We start from the raw sequence: 20,626 nt of genomic DNA on the forward strand, positions 1-20,626 counted from the left end.
TTAAAAAAAAAAAAAATTGTGACAATGAAGACTGGAAGAATGGCTGATAAAAAAAAATAAAAATCAGCTTTGCCATCACAGGATTGAGTTACATTTTAAAACATTGTAGAATAGAAAACAGTTATTTTATATTGTAATAATATTACTGTTTTACTGGATTTATGATCAAATTAATGCAGCCTGAAGAGACTTCATTTTAGAGTCTTACTGTTCCCAAACTATATTAAAGATATTAAATTCTGTTTTACTTAAAAACTTGGGATTTTTATTTATTTTTATTTAAACTAAATGTAGTGATATTTATGGCAAATATAAGAAACTTAAGATATATTCTATGACATTGTATGCACTGTTGCTTCTTTGGCCTAAAAATCACTTTTACATTACATTTTTCAACAAAAAACAAAAACCTTTCTCTTAGATGGACAAGCGAGGGTTTGTTGCAGTGACAACAAGGACTTTCATTAATTTAACTGGCCATATGTCTCAGTGAAGTCTAATTCCTTCAGAGGAGGGTGACAGCAGGTCAGCACTTCACTCCACTGTCCTGAAGAGAACAGATTTGAGAGCTGGGGATAAACACTGATTTAGTCTTGCCCCTGTTTTCGCTATATACTTTTCTCTCATTAATGTCTGTCCATGTGTTTAAAAATTATGCCTCAGCATTTACAATCTCTTACCTGCACAAAGAATGAATTACTCAACAATACTGTAGAGCGACTGCACAGACAGCAATGCACCGACTGACCTTCATCTGACATCAGAAGTGACTGTGTTTATCACTGATCTGTAATCAGTCTACAGCTCACAGAAAAACAAACACTGACCTCACTCTCTCAAACATACAGATCACAGCCGGAAACGCTGTACAGTTACTGAACTTGGGCAGTGCAAGACACTAACAAAACAAATTTACTCACGTGTTCGTTATAACAGGGATCAGACATTAGAGCACATTAAATATAAAGAGCAATAAACATGACGTACATTTTTTTAAATTATTTACATGTATATATTTATATTCATTTAATATACTGTATATTATACATATATTTAATGTATAAACAACATATTCTACTTAAATATATGCAAGCATGTGTGTGTGTGTGAGTTTATATATACATAATAAATATACACAGTACACACGTATATTATGTAAACAAATGTTTGTTTGTTTTTTGGATACAATTAATCGCGATTAATCATTTGACAGCAATAATCTAAAGCCTTATACACTTTCACAATCATTTACAAGATGATTCCAAGAAAACTGAAATAAATATAAATACCAGTTTCTAGCATAAATGGTATTTAAATATATATTTAAACAGAAAATATTAATTTACATGAAAATAATACTTCACAGTGTTGCTGTTCTTTTTTGATCAAATAAATGTAGCCTTGGTGAGCATAAAAGACTTTCAAAAACATTAAAAATCGACCCCACACTTTTGAATGTATAGTATATTTAGGGACTAGAATCTCATAGAGACCCTAGAAACCACCTAAAACTAGCTTAGCAACTGCATATCGACCCTAGCATCATAAGAATGAAACGTTTCAAATCGTATAAATCTACTTCAAAAACAGGTTTGTTCCTGCCCATTCAGCTCGGGCAGACAGACCTTCATTTCTTTTTTTTTCCCTGACTCATGTGAAGATAAGGCTTTAGTCTATGCATTTAGCTATTCACTCCGAGCATCTAAGATCAGATAAAAACATCATGCCCTTTAAAGGCGAAGCAAAATGCAGAAAACCTGTAAACATATGAGTCAGTTTCCCATAAATGAGCTGACGCTCAATGACAGATTATTATCAGAAGAGGCGGCTTCCAGTTAAAACCATGAAAAGTGTGGGTCAGTTCATGGACATAAGAAAAACTAAACATTGTTTCTTTTTTGCAAGTCTCTTGTACATTGGGTAAAAGAAAAAAATAAAACTTTTAAACACACACACACATATATATATATATATAATGGTGCCCTTTAATGAAGACTGATTCTCATCTCTCATCCACACATGCTGCAGGCTGTGTCCCACCAGCACATATTCATTGAAGATTAAAAAAAAAAATACTAATTCTTTAATACCTCACCGGCAGCTCAGAAACAATGGCTTGTGTCATTTATTACTTTGGATAAATGTGAATGCAGCACAGTTCAGAAAAGGCGGGCAGGATTACGACCCATGCGATTTGCAAATCGCTATTATAAAAATCCACATCAAAAAGTATTGAACTAAATTCAGGTCCCATTAAAAGAGATTAGGCCAATTGTTCGGAGCAAACGGGGGCACAGACCTGTAATATTTCTGCTGCACGAGGGTCTGAAAAGAAGGGACAGGCCTGTAAGTACTGCAAACAAATGTCTCTACACCTCTATGGTTTTTAAATGGAAAAGATTACACAGCTATGCTTTATTCTCGTCGCAAATACTGCTGCTACTGGGGAGGACCCAGAAGTCCACGTGGTTTTGAGAAAAGGATAAAGTGGTCACCATTAGTGGACACGGAAGTAGTTAACAGTGGTCATCGCATAACCACAACACTCAGCCCACAGGATAATCTCTTCCCAGAGGATCCACAAAGCTGCTGAGTCATCTCGCAAGAGGTTTCCTCCATACCACCCCAAGAAAGCAATAAAAATTCATTTATCTTGTAGATTTCACATTAATACGCAGAATCATACATTGTTATAAGTTCTTTTAAATGTATATATTTGTTGTAAATAACTGTTGGATTACAGCTCTATGAGGTAACTGTCAGCGTACAACTAAATTCTAAGTATTCATAAATGCGCACTGATCGTTAAGTAAATGTCATAAGTTCGTATTCTAAAAATAAAGTATAGTTGTGCTCCAAGAACAAACATTAGGATAATTACAGGCTGTTACAAAACATCTCTCTGACGCTCTGCGGGTCAGGATTTCAAAATGTGGGTCATGAACAGGGAAGCACTAGAGTGGGTTTCACTTCTCATAATCTTTAAGCTTTTTCGCAAACTACTCACATTATGAGAGAGACGTACTATGAAAAGTTCAGGAAAGCAGAACTGCAGGAGACTTCCCTCCAGTTCCCTTGAAAATGAGGTGAAAGGGGAAAAGGATCTACCATATGGGATAATGAACACATGAATGAATGACTAATAGTATTAAATGCTGATTAAAGCATGCATTAGGGGCCTTTGACCAAAAAAAAAAAAAAGACTAAAACTTGCATGTTTTGTTTTCATTTTGTGGGATGCAGACTCTGGTTTTGTATCTGGAATTGTATTGTGTTTGTTATTTAGTTGGCGTGCTTATTTTGTGTATATGAAGAATTTATTTGCAAAAGCAAAAGTTATTTTATTATGTTATTATGTTTTTATTGTTTTACTTGGCTGTATTTTTTGGTTATTTTTAATCTAATCAAAATAACTCAACTGCAGTTTGATTGAGATTAGCTGGAATGCAAAAAAAAAAAAAAAACATTATAGTTTTTTTTTGCAAATGAGGATACTTCAGTGTTATAACCTGTAAACGACTTCAGCACTAGCTTAAAGTGCCTATAAAGAAAAGTTTGGCTGCATCCAAATAGAGATACTTCCAAACTTTATAGCAAGTGAATAACAGAGAATAGAGTATGTTGAAATTCACATTATTTATAAAACAGTCAGCAAAAGGCACCTACTTCCGGTAAGAAAAAAATCTTAAACTTTTCTAACAATCCTAAAGTAAGTACTTGGCAATACTCCATGTAGAATAAACTTGTTTCTTTTGAATATATTTAGTAAAAGGTCTGTTCAATTTTCTTTATTCTCGTTTGCAAAAAAAAAAAAAAAAATCAAATCAGCTAAGCCCACTGGCTTTTGACTAAGCAATATTCTGAATATTGGGGTATTAGTAAAACCTAAACTGACCAAACTAGGCCTATACTAAATCATTTAAAATCATATGCATCATATTGAAGTTTGTTTGCTAGCAGTCACGTTCTATGTCTCTATATTCTGATATAGTTGTTTTCTTGAGGCTTTTCTACCAAACAAAAACGACCTGCGTATAATAAAATAAACTGCAAGTAGGCTATAGTGTCCTCGTCCAGACTCCCGGTGTAAAATGGACTAAATAATGCCTCGGGATCCGTAATCCTCTGACCTGGAGACTAAAAGCTGCTTTTGTGGGCTGTTTTTGAACGCGATAGTGACTGCTGTTGAAAGTTGCTGTGTGTCACCCCTCCCTCTGCTCCACTCGTCCAATGACTTCCAACTAAACGAAATTACTAAAGCTACTACGGCTGGGGCTAGGCTTATGAATATTAAGTAGGTCGCGCTCACGTGACTTGGTAACCTTCCATTGGCAAAGACTTAGCTTATGCATATTAATTACCATACGCAGGCGTGGTTCGGTGACCTTCCAATAGCGAACGCGTGCCTAATGAATATTAATTATATGTGCGCCTAAGCCGTGTAACCGTCCAATAGCGAAAGTTTGCGTTATGTATATTAGTAACTACGGTCTACCGTAGTAGGATTCGAAATTTTGCAGTCGGGCCTCTTGAAGAGGACTGTGGGGGAGGGTCACGTGACGTGTGTACACACTGTAGAGTTCAGCACCACTCGATTCGTAGTAAGATCCTCAGCGTCATCCCCTTTCCAGAACAAGCTTTGGCGGACCAGAGACGATTATACCTTCTGTAACTGTGTTTACGCCACACATCGGCGCCTTGATCGAGCGCATTGTTACTTACTTCATCTCACACGAGGTCCTGGTAGTCTAGCTACCGATTTGGGAGCTTTTGTCAAAGTATCCGAGGAGAAATGTCAATGGAAATACAGCAGAACCCGATGCCTCCGTAGAGAGCTGTCTCAGTGCCAAGAACTGGTCCTCTGGTGAGTCGGTTAGCCAATACCTCCCTATATTCAGTTTAAAGTTGTTTTTAAAGTTGCATTTAACCGGCTGTTTTTCGTGAGCACTGATGGGAGAGCTCGCTAAATCAATCAGATTCATGTTTGACACTTTTTTAACAGTTTACGTACTGCTCGAAGAGAGGCATATTTGTGTCAAGTTAAGTAAAACTGTAACATCAGACAGGTTAAACTCAAACGTGCGTGTAATGCCCGGATGAAAAACAAACCAGTGATATTCACTCACTGCTCAGGCAAACAAACGCATCCTTTTAGTAGAATTTACCCCCGTGTTTGTTTTAATGTATTTATTTATTTATTGGAGATTACGTGACAGGGCTGTGTACTGTATGTATGTATGTATGTATGTATATATATATGTGTGTGTGTGTTTATACATTTTGTGTCATTTTCAGTGTTATAAGGGTGTCTGGGTTGTGAACATCCTATAAGCATAATCAGACTGTGTGAAGAACACAGTGTATCTTTACATTTAAACACTGTAGTTTGTCAGTTTTAACTTTTATATGTTAGAAAACATAAACAAACAAACAAGACTCAAACCGAGTCAGTTAAGTAATGAACTAACATCTGAAAAGTGTTAAATTGTTTTTAAACTTGAGAAAGCTGATGTGAAAGTTGCGTACTCTTATTGACTTATTAATGACCAACGACCTTTGAGAAGAACACCACTGCATTGTAATGTAATATTTACTAAATTATTATATTTACAAAAACGTTTTGCATTTTAACCTCATTTGTGTTGCATATGTTTAAAAAAGGAGACACATATGTTGAGGTTTTCAGACATTAATCCAATTAATTTTGTGTCAAGGAACAAAATAACAAATGGAAAAGCATGATGTTGTTTTTATTTGCCTGAAGTGAAGTCTCATATGATGACACATTGGCTTATTTTGCAATATACTTACGCACAAATGATGTTGTTGGGAAGTGACATCTAACTTCTTTTTATTGCCTAAACAACCGTAAACTTCAGGGAGGCTATCAGGTCCATGTAGGACTTGTAAGAGTATGGCAATGTGCCTGTGCTTTCTGCTGAAGATCCCAGACGTCATATGAGACAGCTGAGAAAAGCATGCTTCTTTGCCTAAAGACACCAGCGAGTGCTTTACTCTCCAGCACGGTCTGGACTGTCCAGCTGGACATGAGAGGATTACATAACCTGTTATCCAGTTGTCAACTTTGATCTCTAATGTTCTCTTCAGTCCAGATATTTCATTCCACATATTTGTAAGGTTATCAGCTGGATGTAAAATAATTGTATATATATATATATATATACATTGATCTGACCCCAATAACCTACATGATGTACACCTCAAAATATAATGTTCACCAGCAAAGTGATGCATAACCAAATTGTGCTCTACAAACCATGCACGAATAATTTGTGTAACCACAATTTGTTTGTCTCGGTTCAAAGACTAGCCAGCGATAATCCATGCACGCGGTACGCAAACACCCAGAGTGATCTTTCCTGCTGATGACTTTACAAAGAAGTGCTGAGAGAACATGTCATCCCAGGGGTCAGGCCAGGATATGTGCCGGAGGTTTAAATGAGACCTTGTTTGTTGGTGTTTAGCAACTTCGGGAAAGTATTGCATGTCATCGTTTGCCCTGTTGCTTGTAGGTGGTGAAAAGCAGGTAAGAATAAATGCTGCTGCTGTGGAAGAATGAGAGACTGGAATCGGGTCAAGGCAGTGTTGAATAAAATTGCTCGTCGATGAAGAGGTTCTTCTGCACCACCCACACTTTAAAGCTATAGACTAGAGCTGAAACAACGAATCGATTTAATCGATTAAAATCGATTATTAAAATAGTTGTCAACTAATTTAGTCATCGATTCGTTGCTAAATAACTTTTATTTGCCGTAAGCGGCTCATTTCGTGCATATTTCAAATCTGCGGTGTCCAAAGTGTGGCAGTAATGAGCCACCGGAGGTTTTACTCAGCCAGTACAACAGGAGAAGTAGCGAATAGCCAATAGCTGGCCTCGTTTTATGTCACGTGCTTGCGGAACAGCGTCTCTGCAGCATTCAGCAGGATGTGGGAGACTGGGAGTACTTTACTTTGAGCCTTCAAAAAAGAAGAGTAACCTGTAAACTCTGCACTACTGAACTGTTTAAGGGGCCGTTCACATATCGCGTCTTTTGTGCGCTCAAGTTCGTTATTTCCAACACCGCACTGCATCGAGTTAAAACATTTCAACTTTTCAGAATGCCGCAAGCGCTCCGCGTGTCATGTGACAAGACCAATCAGCTTCATCCTTTCCCGTAACAACGTTAAAAGCTCAGTCAAGATGAAAGGAACAGCTGATCATAGTTGTATATGGATTTCCATTTTGAAATAAATTTAGTAGCAGAGCTACTGCAAGCGATTTTTGAGCTGCAAATCCATTTATCCTTTGCTGAAATTTCCGCGTCTTCAAGGAGAGAGCACGTCATGGTTGCTTAGCAAAGGCAGACGCCTCAGGGGCGCTTCTGCCCGAGCGCTTTGGAAAGAAGGAGAAAGCGGTGCGCCTAGAGTTTTCCACGTGTTTTTAGGCGCGATTTGTGAACGGCCCCTAAGACTTTCATTTGTGCAGATTCTCCAGTACAATGTTGTTTGCAAATGTTTAGTCGTAAAAGCTGATAACATTGCTTTTTAACAGTTAACATTTAAAGCTTTACAAACATGTTCTGTGATCAGTTTGTCGTTTACCAGTTCATAATTCAGTCATGCAGCCTAATTATGACTGGATGAGAGGTAATTGTTTAAATATATTTAAGTATTCACTGCTCTTTTTCACACAGCAGGTTTTTTGTGTGTGTCCAATTTTTTTTTCTGGACAACCTTCTGATGGATTTTACTTTAAATTGTGAGTTCCATTCAGGTTTCATGCCATTGGCACTTTTTTTGAAGGATTGTTTACAATTTCACAGCAAAAGCTATAAAGCTGTTTCCCAGTAAATAATAAAATACAATGCACTGCAATTTTATTCTGTTTTATCCTTATTCTTCGTGAAAATATGTTCTGAAAGATTCCTTAATAAGCTTTGTTCGGGATGTTAAACTACTTTAGGAGCTCTAAGGACTGCCATGGTGAAAACATTATTTGAAATCTCCTTGTGAAATTTGCTAGAGTATGAGTCAGTGTTCTGATTGCAGAAGAGTTCGACAAAGGATTACTAACACAATAAAACAACTCCAGGTATATTTTTGATAAGGATATGACAATGCAAAATGGTTAAAAGCTCTTAAAAATCTATGCTGAAGGATAAAGACCATTTATTAATAATTTACTTGGGGAAAAAATGGAAAACACTAAAATATAAGTACATAAACCGATTAATCGTAAAAATAATCGACAGATTAATCGATTATCAAAATAATCGTTAGTTGCAGCCCTACTATAGACAAACTTTAATTATGAACACACATGGTTAAGTGTCCATTTATTCATTTGACATTTTGACATTAAATATTTTTATTTGAATATTTAATAAGACACACTTTGATCTTTGTACCGGGATGACCATGTTGTAGTTGGCAGAAAGAAGGCTGCTGAGTTAAAACACTGTACATTGTTATAAGGCACAAGCATTTACTCACCTTCATGTCATTTCAAAATCTGGCAGTTGTTTGCCAGAAGTTCACTGTGAAAAATAAAAAGATGACATTCTGGTGACACGCATAATAAAACAATATTGCAAAAATAATGCAGTAAACATAAAAAATGTAAGAAAATGGAAAACAAAACACCTAATGTACATAATGAAAAATTAAAACTATTTATATTAATAAACTGGCTGATTTCTAAACTAAAATTAAATGAACTATAAAATAAACTAAAGTAAATGTAAATTATATACAATTGTATGTGATGTATAGCACAGGGACTTTAGATAATATAAATTATATGTTAATTTGTAGTTTTTACTTCCGAAACCCCAAAAATTGACAGTATTTTACAGTAAATATAATGCAATGTTGAATCATTTACAGTTACTTGCTGTTTTAGTCTTTTTTTTAATACATGCAATGAATAATTTTCAACTTTTTAAATGTCTCACTTGAAACAAATCACTTATGTTCGTACATGCAGTACTAGATTTTAGATTTCAATTCATGACAGAACATATCATTATTTTATTCTTGTTTGCATAATTGTTATGCATAATTTCTCCTTTTTTTTTTTACTGTAAATACTTGTTCTTCCACTAAGTCTGCTTTCTAATTTCTAAATCCCTGCAGCTGAAACACAGAAGGGAAAAATCTATTGTAGCATAACAGGATTTGACTGCAGAGCACTCAGTCTTCATCTTCATTTACTACTCGTTATCTAAACTTTCACAGCACGAACAAACACACACACACACACAAAGCTCAGGAACTGCAATCATGTGACATCACTCAGCCGATTCTGAGAATTTGCTGTACATTCCAGTGGTGATACGAGGGGTGTAGAGCAGCCCTATTTTCAACTGCCACAACCCACAACTCTCTTCTTCCAGATTCATCAGCCAAGTTGTCTTGTTGTTTGTGGGAGGGAGGTAGAATTAAAGGTCCCGTTTTTCGCGCTTTTTTGAAGCTTTGATTGTGTTTACAGTGTGCAATATAACATGTGTTCATGTTTCGCGTGTAAATAAACACAGTATTTTTCACACAATTCACCTATCTGTATACCGCTGTTTTCACTGGCATAAAAACGGGCTGATGACTTCCTTGTTCTATAAAGTCCCTCCTTCAGAAATACGTAATGAGTTCTGATTGGGCCAGCGGTTCCTGTGTTGTGATTCGACACCAGCTTAGAGCAGGCTGACCTCCTGGTAACACGATTGGACTAGTTTTGAGAAGCAAGTGGGCAGGAGCATGTGCTGGAGATGTACGTACTTATAATCACAGGAGCGTTTTTACTAACGAGATGCGCATTAAAATTGCATTCGTTTTTTTTTGCACAGCCCTAACATCAAGTTAACAAAGCTAAACAGCATTGCCCTTTGTGTAGTAAGTTACAGAAATTGTTAAACGCACCAACTTAAATAATAAAATACACTTACCGGTTGTGGTCCATAAACAACGCCTTCTCCAGACAAAGAGGGAACTGCTCCATCTTTCAAGAATAAAATTTTTGCGAATCCGGCATTAAACTGATTGAGATTGAGAACGCCGTCCTCAGCAAAATGTTTTTTGTAGGTGAATTCTGTTAAATAAAATATCTCGCTTGGCATTGAACTTTGAGCTTTAGAATTTTACAGATATTATTTATACTCTAACAACAACATTACACACTAACTAAAGTTTAAAACATGGGATCACGAAGAAGGGGACCTTTAATAACCGGGGTCATTGAGAGGTGCAGTATGCGGTGGAGTGGATGGACACTTACCTTTGCAGGCGTGCTTGCTCATGTATGCGAGCCGTGAGCTGCAGGTGTGTCGCAACTAACTAGCAACTAGCTAGACGATTACTATGATTTAGTTAACTATTCTATATATATATATATATATATATATATATATATATATATATATATATATACACACACACACACACACACACACACACACACACACACACACACACACATACATATATTTCTAATCTAAAAAAAATTACCAATACGGTTAAAAAGTTTTGGGGTCAGTTAAACATTTATTTTTAGCAATAGAAAAATTAAAAAAATTCATCCAGCAAAGATGCATTAAATTGTTTAACGGTAAAGACGAACCATTTCTATTTCAAATAAATATTGTTCTTTTAAACTTTCTGTTCATCAAAGAACCCTGAACAACTGTATTCTGGTTTCCAACGTTGTTAATATTAATAATAATAACAGTTGCTTGAGCAGCAAATCAGCATATTAGAATGAATTGAAAGATTATATGACACTGTAAACTGGAGTAATGATGCTGAAAATTCAGCTTTGCATTACAGGAATAAACTATTTATAAAAAAAATATTGTAATATTTCATATTCATATTTTCAGTGTTCTTTTTTCTTTGAATAAATTATAAAATAAAAAATTGATTGGTCAAATACAATTTTATTCACACACACACACACACACATATATATATATATATATATATATATATATATATATATATCAGTGAATGAGTAAATACAGAGGCTTTTAACAGTTTGAAACTGAAACTCCACTGTACTGCCCTTATTTGTTGGTTGCTATGGTCACAGAAAGAGGAGGAAGGGAACAGGATGATGACTGTTTATAAGTTAGAGATAGGGACACAGGTAGTCTTGGCTGCACTATTGTGTTTTCTAGATTAGCAGTTAAGTCCTTTTGCAAGATGTTTTGTTTCTTTGAAAGTAATCCATGTGGAAAAGCCGACATGGCCATGGAAGTATTATGGACTTAGACTTTTACACCTGCCCTTTAGAAACCATCACGTCTTGTTTTCCCACGGTGGTCCTTTTCTCTTGTTCTCAACCTGTGGCCAACCGGACAGAGTCTCTTGCCAATGAGAAAAACAGTTTCCCTTTCACAAGTTTTACCTCCAGACGAGTTAACTGTACACATGAGGATATATACTGGTAGTTATATACCGGTTAAACCACAACATAAAGTCCTTCGTTTACATACACAGAGCTGTAAAAACATGCTGGTTCACTATAGGTGCATGGCTACAAGGTGAAAAGGACAAATGAGTGTCTCCACCCACTAGCGAGAGCCATAGAGGAGCAATTCGGGGCTCCCCCTCTCCAGGCCAAAACAGCCACTCTGTGACTGTTACATAAGCAGACAGAGAAATGTTCACTCAACACTCATTATATCTGCTCGGATGTGCTAGGCATTGTCTGGGAAAACTCCAGGTCCACTACTAAATACATGCTGACATGCACACGAAAGCCAGATGCCTTGTGTCAGAAAGTCTGAGCTCCAAAACATTCCTAAGACTGTTGTTCTCAAATAATGTATTTATTTATTCATTTATTTGTTTAATAGCTATGTGATTTCTTGAGTCAGTTAAATTAACTAAATCCATAATGAAGCCAGTTGCTCATCGGAGGTGAATACAGAAGTGAGGCTAGTGTTCCCATTGTGTTCAGGGAGAGTGTTATGTCATTATGCTTTAATGAGTGGACTGCAGAGCAGCTCTCTGCGTGTGCCCACGCTCTGACCTCATCCTGAACTCAAACCTCACACTGTGCATCCACTGCACCCTTGACACGTTACATCTCATGCCATAAATCTGCACGCCTCACAGTCTCAGAGCTGAATTATGCCATCCTTTGGTCACCGCACATGCAGTTTCACCACCCAACGGGTCAAGGTTCTGAGCTCTAGAGGTGGAACCTATTGTTATGGAAAGAAATGTCTGATGACATATAATGCTACTCCTTTTTTTGGTACAATGTGAACCTCAATGGCTGGTGGTAACTGGTATAAAATCCCTGGGTTTAGGTCCAGTGTAGCATATTGTGCTGAGTTTTATTCAGTCTATAAGATGCAGTGACTTGGAAATAATGGTGTTTCTTCAAATGTAATTAATTAATGCATGGTTTCAGTTTTCTTTTCTGTGTGATGGTATAAAACAGGGGCGGCCAACGTCGGTCCTGGAAAGTCACAGTCCTGCAGGCTTCAGCTCCAAACAAAGGGTTAATAGAAGGATACAAGGAGACCTATGTTGGCCACCTCTGTATAAAAAAAAAATCAAGGTTTTTGCAAAGCCATTGATCAATAAGTTTCTATAAATGATATAAAATGCTAATATTTAGCATTACAGGTGCAATGTATCATTATAGGAGTCTGTACACATCAATGGCTTATAAAAGCTGTTACTCTGTAAAAGGAACAACCACCATGCTAATATCACATGATTAGTTGTGTGTTTGAGAAATGAGAAAGTTTGCACCAACCTGCGAACACACCTTAAATTTTTCAGCATTCCAGAGTATATACATTTTTGTTGCAAATTGCAACTCAGTCCTCTTTTAATAACTGCTGTGGTAGCTCCAGAGATCAGTAACTTAGAAAGACAAGCCATATCATTATTTACTGCACCTTTAAAATAAAATTTTAATTAACAGTTCATCAAAGGAGAGTATTGTTTGTGAGCTATTCATCATCTTGGTGTCACCAAAGGTGTCCAACAGAGTTTAGCTCCATGCCTAATTAAACACACATGAACCAGATAACCAATATCTTCAGTATCACTAGAAGCTAAACTCTGCAGGAAAGTGGCCCTTCTGGAGCAGGATTGGACACCCCTGATCTCGTTGGTTAATAGATTACTTTATTTAATTAAAAACCAAACCAATCCATTAATACATTACTCATATTCTTTTTTGTTTTGTTTTTGTTTTTACAGCTGATTCGGAAAGAAGGATCGGACACCTTTGGAACTCTAGAAATGTGGCGCTGCATGGTTTACAATGAGACGGACAACAGCGTGGACCTCCGGCTCTGCCAGGACTTTGGACTCATCCTGTCCGTCTTCTCTCTGGTGTACCTCATCATCTGCTTTCCAGTGGGGCTCTGCTACAATGTCCTGCTGGTGGTGGTCAACCTTTCCAACAAGGTCACAATGACCATGCCTGACGTCTACTTTGTGAACATAGCCATTGCTGGCCTGGTGCTCAACTTGGTGGCCCCAGTAGAGCTTCTGGGGCCCAGTTTTACACGCTGGCCCATGTGGGAGTACAACAACGAGCTCTACATTACCCTTCTCATTCTCTTCAACATCTCCTCTCTAGTCATCATGTACTCCACGACCTTGCTCAGTCTGGACTATTACATCGAGCGGGCTCTCCCGCGCACCTACATGTCCAGTGTCTACAACACCAAGCACGTCTGCGGCTTCATCTGGGGCGGTGCCGTTCTCACCAGCTTCTCTTCTCTGCTCTTCTACGTATGCAACCACGTCTCCACTAAGATCATCGAGTGCTCCAAGATGCAGAACAAAGAGGCGGCTGATGCCATCATGATGTTCATTGGGTACGTGGTGCCAGCAGTGGCTGTGCTTTACGCATTCGTGCTGATCCTCCGCATCAGGAAGGAGTCCACCCCTTTGGACCAGGACTCTGGGAGGCTCGATCCATCCATCCACAGGTTGCTGCTGGCCTCTGTGTGCATGCAGTTTCTTCTATGGACTCCATACTACATGACCTTACTGGTGCACACAGTGGCTGGAGCTCCTGGGAGCCATTCCAACAAACAGCACCTCACCACATACTTCTTCTTGAGATGTTTATCCGAGCTGCTCGCCTTCAGCAGTAGCTTCGCCATTCCCCTCATGTACAGGCAAATGAACAAGAACTTTTCCCATAAACTCCAGCGGCTTCTAAAGAGGTTGCACTGCAGGGACCAATCGTGTCCTCATGAACGCTCAGCAGTACAGCAGGTGGTCACATGAGGGCTCGTGTCCAGTTAGACCTGCTTCTCCCTCATTGGCACTTACTCCAAATCCACAAAAGTAGAACCAGCACATGAACCTGGATATATATTGCGTACTGAAAGGAAGTATCCTGCTCACCACAAGGAGTGGTATGTGTCTCTGTGAAATTGTGGAACTTTCGTAACGCTTAACAAATTAACTTTATTTGTCCATCTCTGTGGTGAATGGGCGACCGAGAAGAAACCACTAAGTGCTGTTTTTGTTTAAGCTATGTCTATTCTTTGGGTTTTTGTGCCTGGGGAAAATTTCAATCCATCTGATAGTCTTTTCGGTCAGTGGGGGGTGGATGTTGAACTATGTAAGGCATAGCCTTCTAATGTGATGCTTTTAGACCAACCGTTTCCCTTTTAGCTCAAGGCTACATTTCGCACCAGGCTCTCTGTGTTGTGATCCACAACAGCATAAGCTCTTCAGTCTGGATTGAGTTTTCTGGTCACACTTTCCATAAAAACCTCTCTGGTAGACGCTAGTAAACGCAATATAATTACCTCAATTTAACACACCAACGGGCATTACATTGGAATGGTCTAACCAACTTTTACAGCACTCAGAAATAACTCAATGAGACTGATATCAGGGAGCGGGAAAGATTGTGTGTATGTGTGTGGTTGCGTGCTGGTGGTTGTGGGTGTGTGTTCTCGGGTGCTTGCTGCTAAAGTGATGTGCATCATAACTGCACAGCTGCTCAGCCATAATAATTCCAATCAAATGTGTATAGCTTATTAAGACGAAGCTATAGAATGATCTACTTTTAAGTAGATTAACTAGTTTTAAGGTCAACTAGTTAGAGATTTAATCTTTATTCAATACCTTTTCAATCATTAGTCTGTTACTACTGTAATTATTATCCATGCACCATGAGGACGTAGTTAACAATTCATGCTTTTGATGGGAAACCAAATTGCACAAGTCCTTTTGATACAATCAGACATATTTGGTTTCACTTAACAGCTTTATGCAGTAGATTATTTGGTAAAACTGCTCAAAATTGTACTGGAGCCTACAGTTGATTTCTGAAAGTATTGATTGGACTTCAGTGCTTCTAAGCGATGAATCACATTGGGATAACATTTCCTTTCTAATGTGCATATCCAAAAGAGATAGCTTGTATTGAGATTAGTTGCATGATTTTATTGTATGCATATATAGAGAGATATGCATCAGTGCTCTCAGTCTGAGAGAAAATTGTAGACATTTCCAGAAAATAATACTCAAAGAGGCATGATGAGAAATAGTACAGTTTAAGCTACTAAATGGTTTGTTGTTATCGAAAATGTCTTTACTCTTGTTTTTCTCGAGTCAGTGGATGCAAAATTAGTATGTTTTGGAGAGAAAGCACTGCATGTGAATGGAAGACTGAAGAAGTATCATTTGAATACACGTATGCAAGGGAGAGAATGTATTGAAGTCATGATGGGGAATAAAATCAGTGAACCCTCAATCATAAACAATGAAACAGCATCAAATTGCTAAGTTATGGCTGTTTTTAGTGTGCTAATGCCAGTATGTATCATATTAAGTGATATATGTGTATATATAGTACTTCAGAGTTTTACTGGAAAAACAGACATGCCATTTTAGATTACAGTATTATTTTCTCAGAGATTTATTTAGATACTAAAGTGTCAGTCATCCTCTGTCCCATACCGAGTCAAAGACTTGTTCAATAAACTAACATGAATATAATCCTGCTTGGCTCTTTTTTTTTTTTTTTGATTCCCCACATCTAAAAACATGACTGCTTTCCAAATTACAAATGAGGAAGCATGTTATGGTTTGCATCAACAAAACAGGTATGGATGACTACTCACTCAGTCATACCAAAGAAAATAAAATAAATATAGTTTATGCCACAGATGCAAAAAAATAAATAAAATAAAAATAAATTCTTGGTGCGAGTCTCAGAATCGTGCCAGGCCCCAGGAGCACAAACCACACCGAGATGTTTTTTTGGCAGAAACGGTTTGTTTAGTTGCCCATCTGCAGAGCAGCAACAACCACAGACATTAGAGCTTTGAAAGTCATATTCTGCTTGTTCTTCAACTGACAATTTCTGAAAAACACATTTTGTAGCATAATGAACTCTTTCAATAAGAGGGCGAGTTTGGCTAATTTCAAGTAAATTGTTAAAGATAGTGGAAACTGCATTGCAAAAATAATGATTGCTACCTTACAGGTTTTCCAAACAATGTCCAGGTAAAATAAATAAATGAGTCGATGTTTCTGCCGTTAAACTAGTCAGGATTCTTAAACAAAAAATGCAGTTTTTTTTTTTAAACGCCACTTTCTTTTCTTTCTTTTTTAGTCTTTTTCTTTTTATACATCTACATAGAAAAAAAATACTTTATTTTATTGCTGTTATGTACGAAGGTCAATCATTTTTGTTTGCCGTTTAAACAGGAATACACATTTCCAAACCACCTAAATGTTTGTAGAGTAAAGTGTAAAGAGACTATCCAGTGTTGACCATTTCAAATAACCTTTAGAGAACTAACTTAGCTTAGCTGACAAAAGACGCTGCAATGTTGACGCTCACAGAATAAGAACTCACCTGGGTTATGTTATATACTGGCTCACAGTGGGGGCACCTCCAGTCAACAGTGTCAGGGGTGTGTGTGTACGTCTGGAATCAAGTGAGCTCGGTCAGAGTGGGAGTAGACCGAGGGGCCCCGTTCAGGCCGCAGCACTGTGTGCAGTCTCTACGAAGTGCCTGTGGCGTCCCCAAACCAAGCCACAAAACCCCTGCGAAAGAAGATCATTCTAGACATTCTGAGAATTGTTTTGGCTTCTGAACACCCCCTGCACAACATATCCGCCTGTCACAACACAAGAGCAACATTGTCCCATATGGAACAATGGATCCAGGGTGAGTATCGGAATGTTAAACAAGGAACCAACCAGTAAACATGAACAATTCCATGTTGTTTGGCAAAACGCTACAGAACTTTATTATAAGTCTTTCCTTTCCTTTTTTCTTTTTTTCAACTGAAGGTCACATAATTCATACTCATCGTACTGGAAAATGTTTTACCATACCTCCTTTATTTTTCTTTTTTTTATAATTTATTTTATTATCCATAAACCATTAATTTATTTATTTACAAACTTCAGAATTTTAGACTTCCCCATTTTATATATATATATATATATATATATATATATATACTACCATCATTTCCAAACAGTTCTGACACAATATATCATTTTAAATGATTATGTAGACTAGTGAATTATCATTTTTATTTAAAATGTCCACTGCTGGAGATATTAAATAACTATGTCTGAAAGTCATTAAGTTTAATGACGGTGACAAGCTTTACAGACATATATTTTGTGTTTGTAGTAATTTTATTTTCGATAGATCCGTCAGTCAAACTGTTTTTGACTGGCCATAGTTGTAATTACTTTAGAGGGGATGAAATTTGAGCTTAACCAAATGAAGGCACCATTGCATTAAGGACAACCCTTTAATCTACTTTGAAGAGGACCCTTCAAAATCATGACACTGCCTCTGCATGCATATATGCATGTCAAACTCTTGTTTTTGCAAAAGCATGCAGGAATTGTTTTGTACACGCAGTCTAAACAAAATACAGATTTGCTGGGTCTGCTACATCCAGAATTGTCAAAGCACCGATCTGCTCAGCTGTTCTACGTTTTCACATCTGTGTAGAATAAACTACAAATGGGCTGAATAAAATAATGGATTCCATGGATGTCTTTCTCCATTAATAATTCATGAAGGGCAAATCAGAACCGTTTACCTTACAAACACAAGCCATAATCAATATGCTTTCTCTGTTTGCAGCAATGATGCCTACATGGATATTAACCTCATACATCTCTTTGAAATACTTGATTCTGATTGGTCAACCGGTGGTCAGACATTTCCTAATATTCACATCCATAACAATAATACTTCTCTCGTATCTCCACTAACTCGCACTTTCATGTTTCATGGAAATGTAATCTTGTGTCTCAGTTATTGGTTATAGTCAATATGATTTCAGTGCTTGTATTGCTATAAGCTAACATTGTTTCAGCATTTGGCTTGTTTTGAAAATTGTAATTGACAATTGTAATTGTATTTTTTTCTTAGCTGAGGATTTAATATATTGTACAGGTAAGAGTATAAAATCGTGTCAAATTAAATATTTAATTTTCACATATTTGAATGAGTAGCTATATTATAAAGAAAATTACAGTTTCTTTCTCAACTTTAATTCCTGCCTAACTGTACATGTTTCAATATATATTGTATGTTTTATCTAATGAGGTGAAAAACTCTTTTTTTTTAATCACTCAACAGGAAGTTGCTATCTAGAAACAGGTGGATGAGGCGATCTCCTCCAAAAACTTACTAAAGCTTTACCCAGAAATCCACACCTGCATTAACGTTCAACATCCTGTTGGTATGTCACACCCAAAGCAACCACAACAGCTTTGTTTTTTCAGTGATGCTGAAACACCCGGAGTTCATTCTCTTAATGGAAATTCTCATCATTCCAATGGCCTCAGAAAATGACTTCACAGTTTCCTTAATCTGAAAGGCTCGGACTAATTAGCTCGGAATCCATTGGCAAACAGGCAAGAGGTTTGCAAAACAGGGTTTAAATCCCATGTATTGGATAACACATCCCGAATAATGTTCTAACTCCGGACATGAGCTCAATTTACCCCTAAGAAGCCGGGGTCTCTAATGTTCTCTGGTCTTGTTTCAAAGTAAACTTGGGTTGAGCTCAAAAAGTTTTTTTTTTTTGCACATCCCAGTTTAAATCGGCCACACTAGGCCACCAGGGCTGCACATTTTGTTTGTCTCTGAAAGTTTTTTTGTTTGACTTGGCTTTCATCCAGATCTCTCACAAAAATTAGAACAACAATTCCTTTTAGAAGTGTAGGGTCACACCAGACAATCCAACTCATTTAGTTGATCCACATTAGAGTAAAATAACTTATTTATATATGTAAAAATACAATCACAGCCTGGCTTAAATTAAACACTTAAGGATTGATCAGATTTAAAACTGTCAAAAGGCTGAAGTTTGACCCCTTTTCTAACAGTATATGACATTATAAAAATGGGTCAGGAGCTTTGTATTCACATGTCTGGTTTACCCAATCCACCTCTATTCTAACCCTGATAAGCGCAAGGAAATGGGATTGGGTTAGTTCAGTCACGCGACCCAGATTTACCACTCTTTAGATAGTGTTATCATTTTTCCACCAGAAATATCTATGATTGGCACATCGAATGCCTTAGGCGATTACACACTCCCTTCCTCCTTTTGCACCACCGGAATGATCTGGCATGAACTGAATGCTTTGAGAAATCAGACCTGATGTGGAAAGACAGTCCAGCCTTGCTGGAGAGGCCCAGACTACAGCAGATGGCTGAAACCCAATCCTTGACGCTCCTGCCAGACCGGCTTGGTGTTTTTCCTCTTTGCAAATGTACCAAAGAATTGGAAATTCTTTGAACAGCAACAATGAAATCCTGGTGTCAGCAGAACATCTGAGAATTGGACCATGGGAACCACACAGGGGGAGAGTGCCCAGGTTGGCCGTGTTTGGCATGCGCTGTGGTCGTGTGGGTTGGAAGGCAGGGAGAGCGTGTCTTATTAAGTGAGAATGTCCCTTGTGTCTTTCTTCTCACTGAGACAAGTGTGTCTCCTCCAGACCACAGGGTTTGAGCTCTATAAGACATCATCCTGACACGCTTTCTTTCTCTCAAGCATCGTTTCCAAAAACACTTTGACATATTGAAGATATTTAATGTTTGCTCTCATAGCTCAATTTATGGGTCAATAAATCATGACCTAAACGTTTACATGTTTCATAATAATTTTCCAGTCATTCAATGAAACAAGTATCTCAATGCTCTCATATTAAGTGAACTACTTTCTCCTTTATGAGCATAAATGAAACATTCGGTGTAGTCCAATTCAAAATCTCATTTAAACCTTAATTAATAAATAAATACATATAAATACAATTTTGTACAGATGGCCTTATGCTCTTCTTCCACTGCAAATCAAGATGCTGTATGGATAATCTCAAATCATGACGGAAAACATGATCATTGGGTTTTTTACAAATGTGTGGCATTCGAGCACCTTGAGTGCTGCTATTAAAGCAAAAAGTGCTAAACTAAATACTAGACATTATGAAATCCATGTTATTTTTAAGCTTTTCACTGAAATTGATAGAATAGAATAAAAGTTTACTATAAACTTCAAATTTTTACACTTTACGTATTTATTTCATACACAGTTTAATAAAATGAAATATATAAATATAACAATTACTTTTACTAATGGTCAAAATT

General features: G+C 37.2%; 1 protein-coding gene across 1 annotated transcript; it reads left to right on the plus strand.

The window, feature by feature from the left end:
- The first annotated feature begins 4,534 nt into the window (after window positions 1–4,534).
- LOC132150047 (probable G-protein coupled receptor 146) lies at window positions 4,535–15,987 on the plus strand. Its single transcript, XM_059559215.1, has 2 exons — window positions 4,535–4,864; window positions 13,216–15,987. The coding sequence occupies exon 2, from the start codon at window positions 13,258–13,260 to the stop codon at window positions 14,257–14,259; it is 1,002 nt and encodes a 333-aa protein (XP_059415198.1). The 5' UTR covers window positions 4,535–4,864; window positions 13,216–13,257; the 3' UTR covers window positions 14,260–15,987.
- The last annotated feature ends 4,639 nt before the right edge of the window (window positions 15,988–20,626 follow it).

Source organism: Carassius carassius, chromosome 1 (assembly GCF_963082965.1).
Source record: "Carassius carassius chromosome 1, fCarCar2.1, whole genome shotgun sequence".
NCBI lineage: Eukaryota > Metazoa > Chordata > Actinopteri > Cypriniformes > Cyprinidae > Carassius > Carassius carassius.

Bases quoted from the DNA above. Each gene is read 5' to 3' on its own strand.
- LOC132150047 (XM_059559215.1), top strand. From the start codon at position 13,258: ATGTGGCGCTGCATGGTTTACAATGAGACGGACAACAGCGTGGACCTC.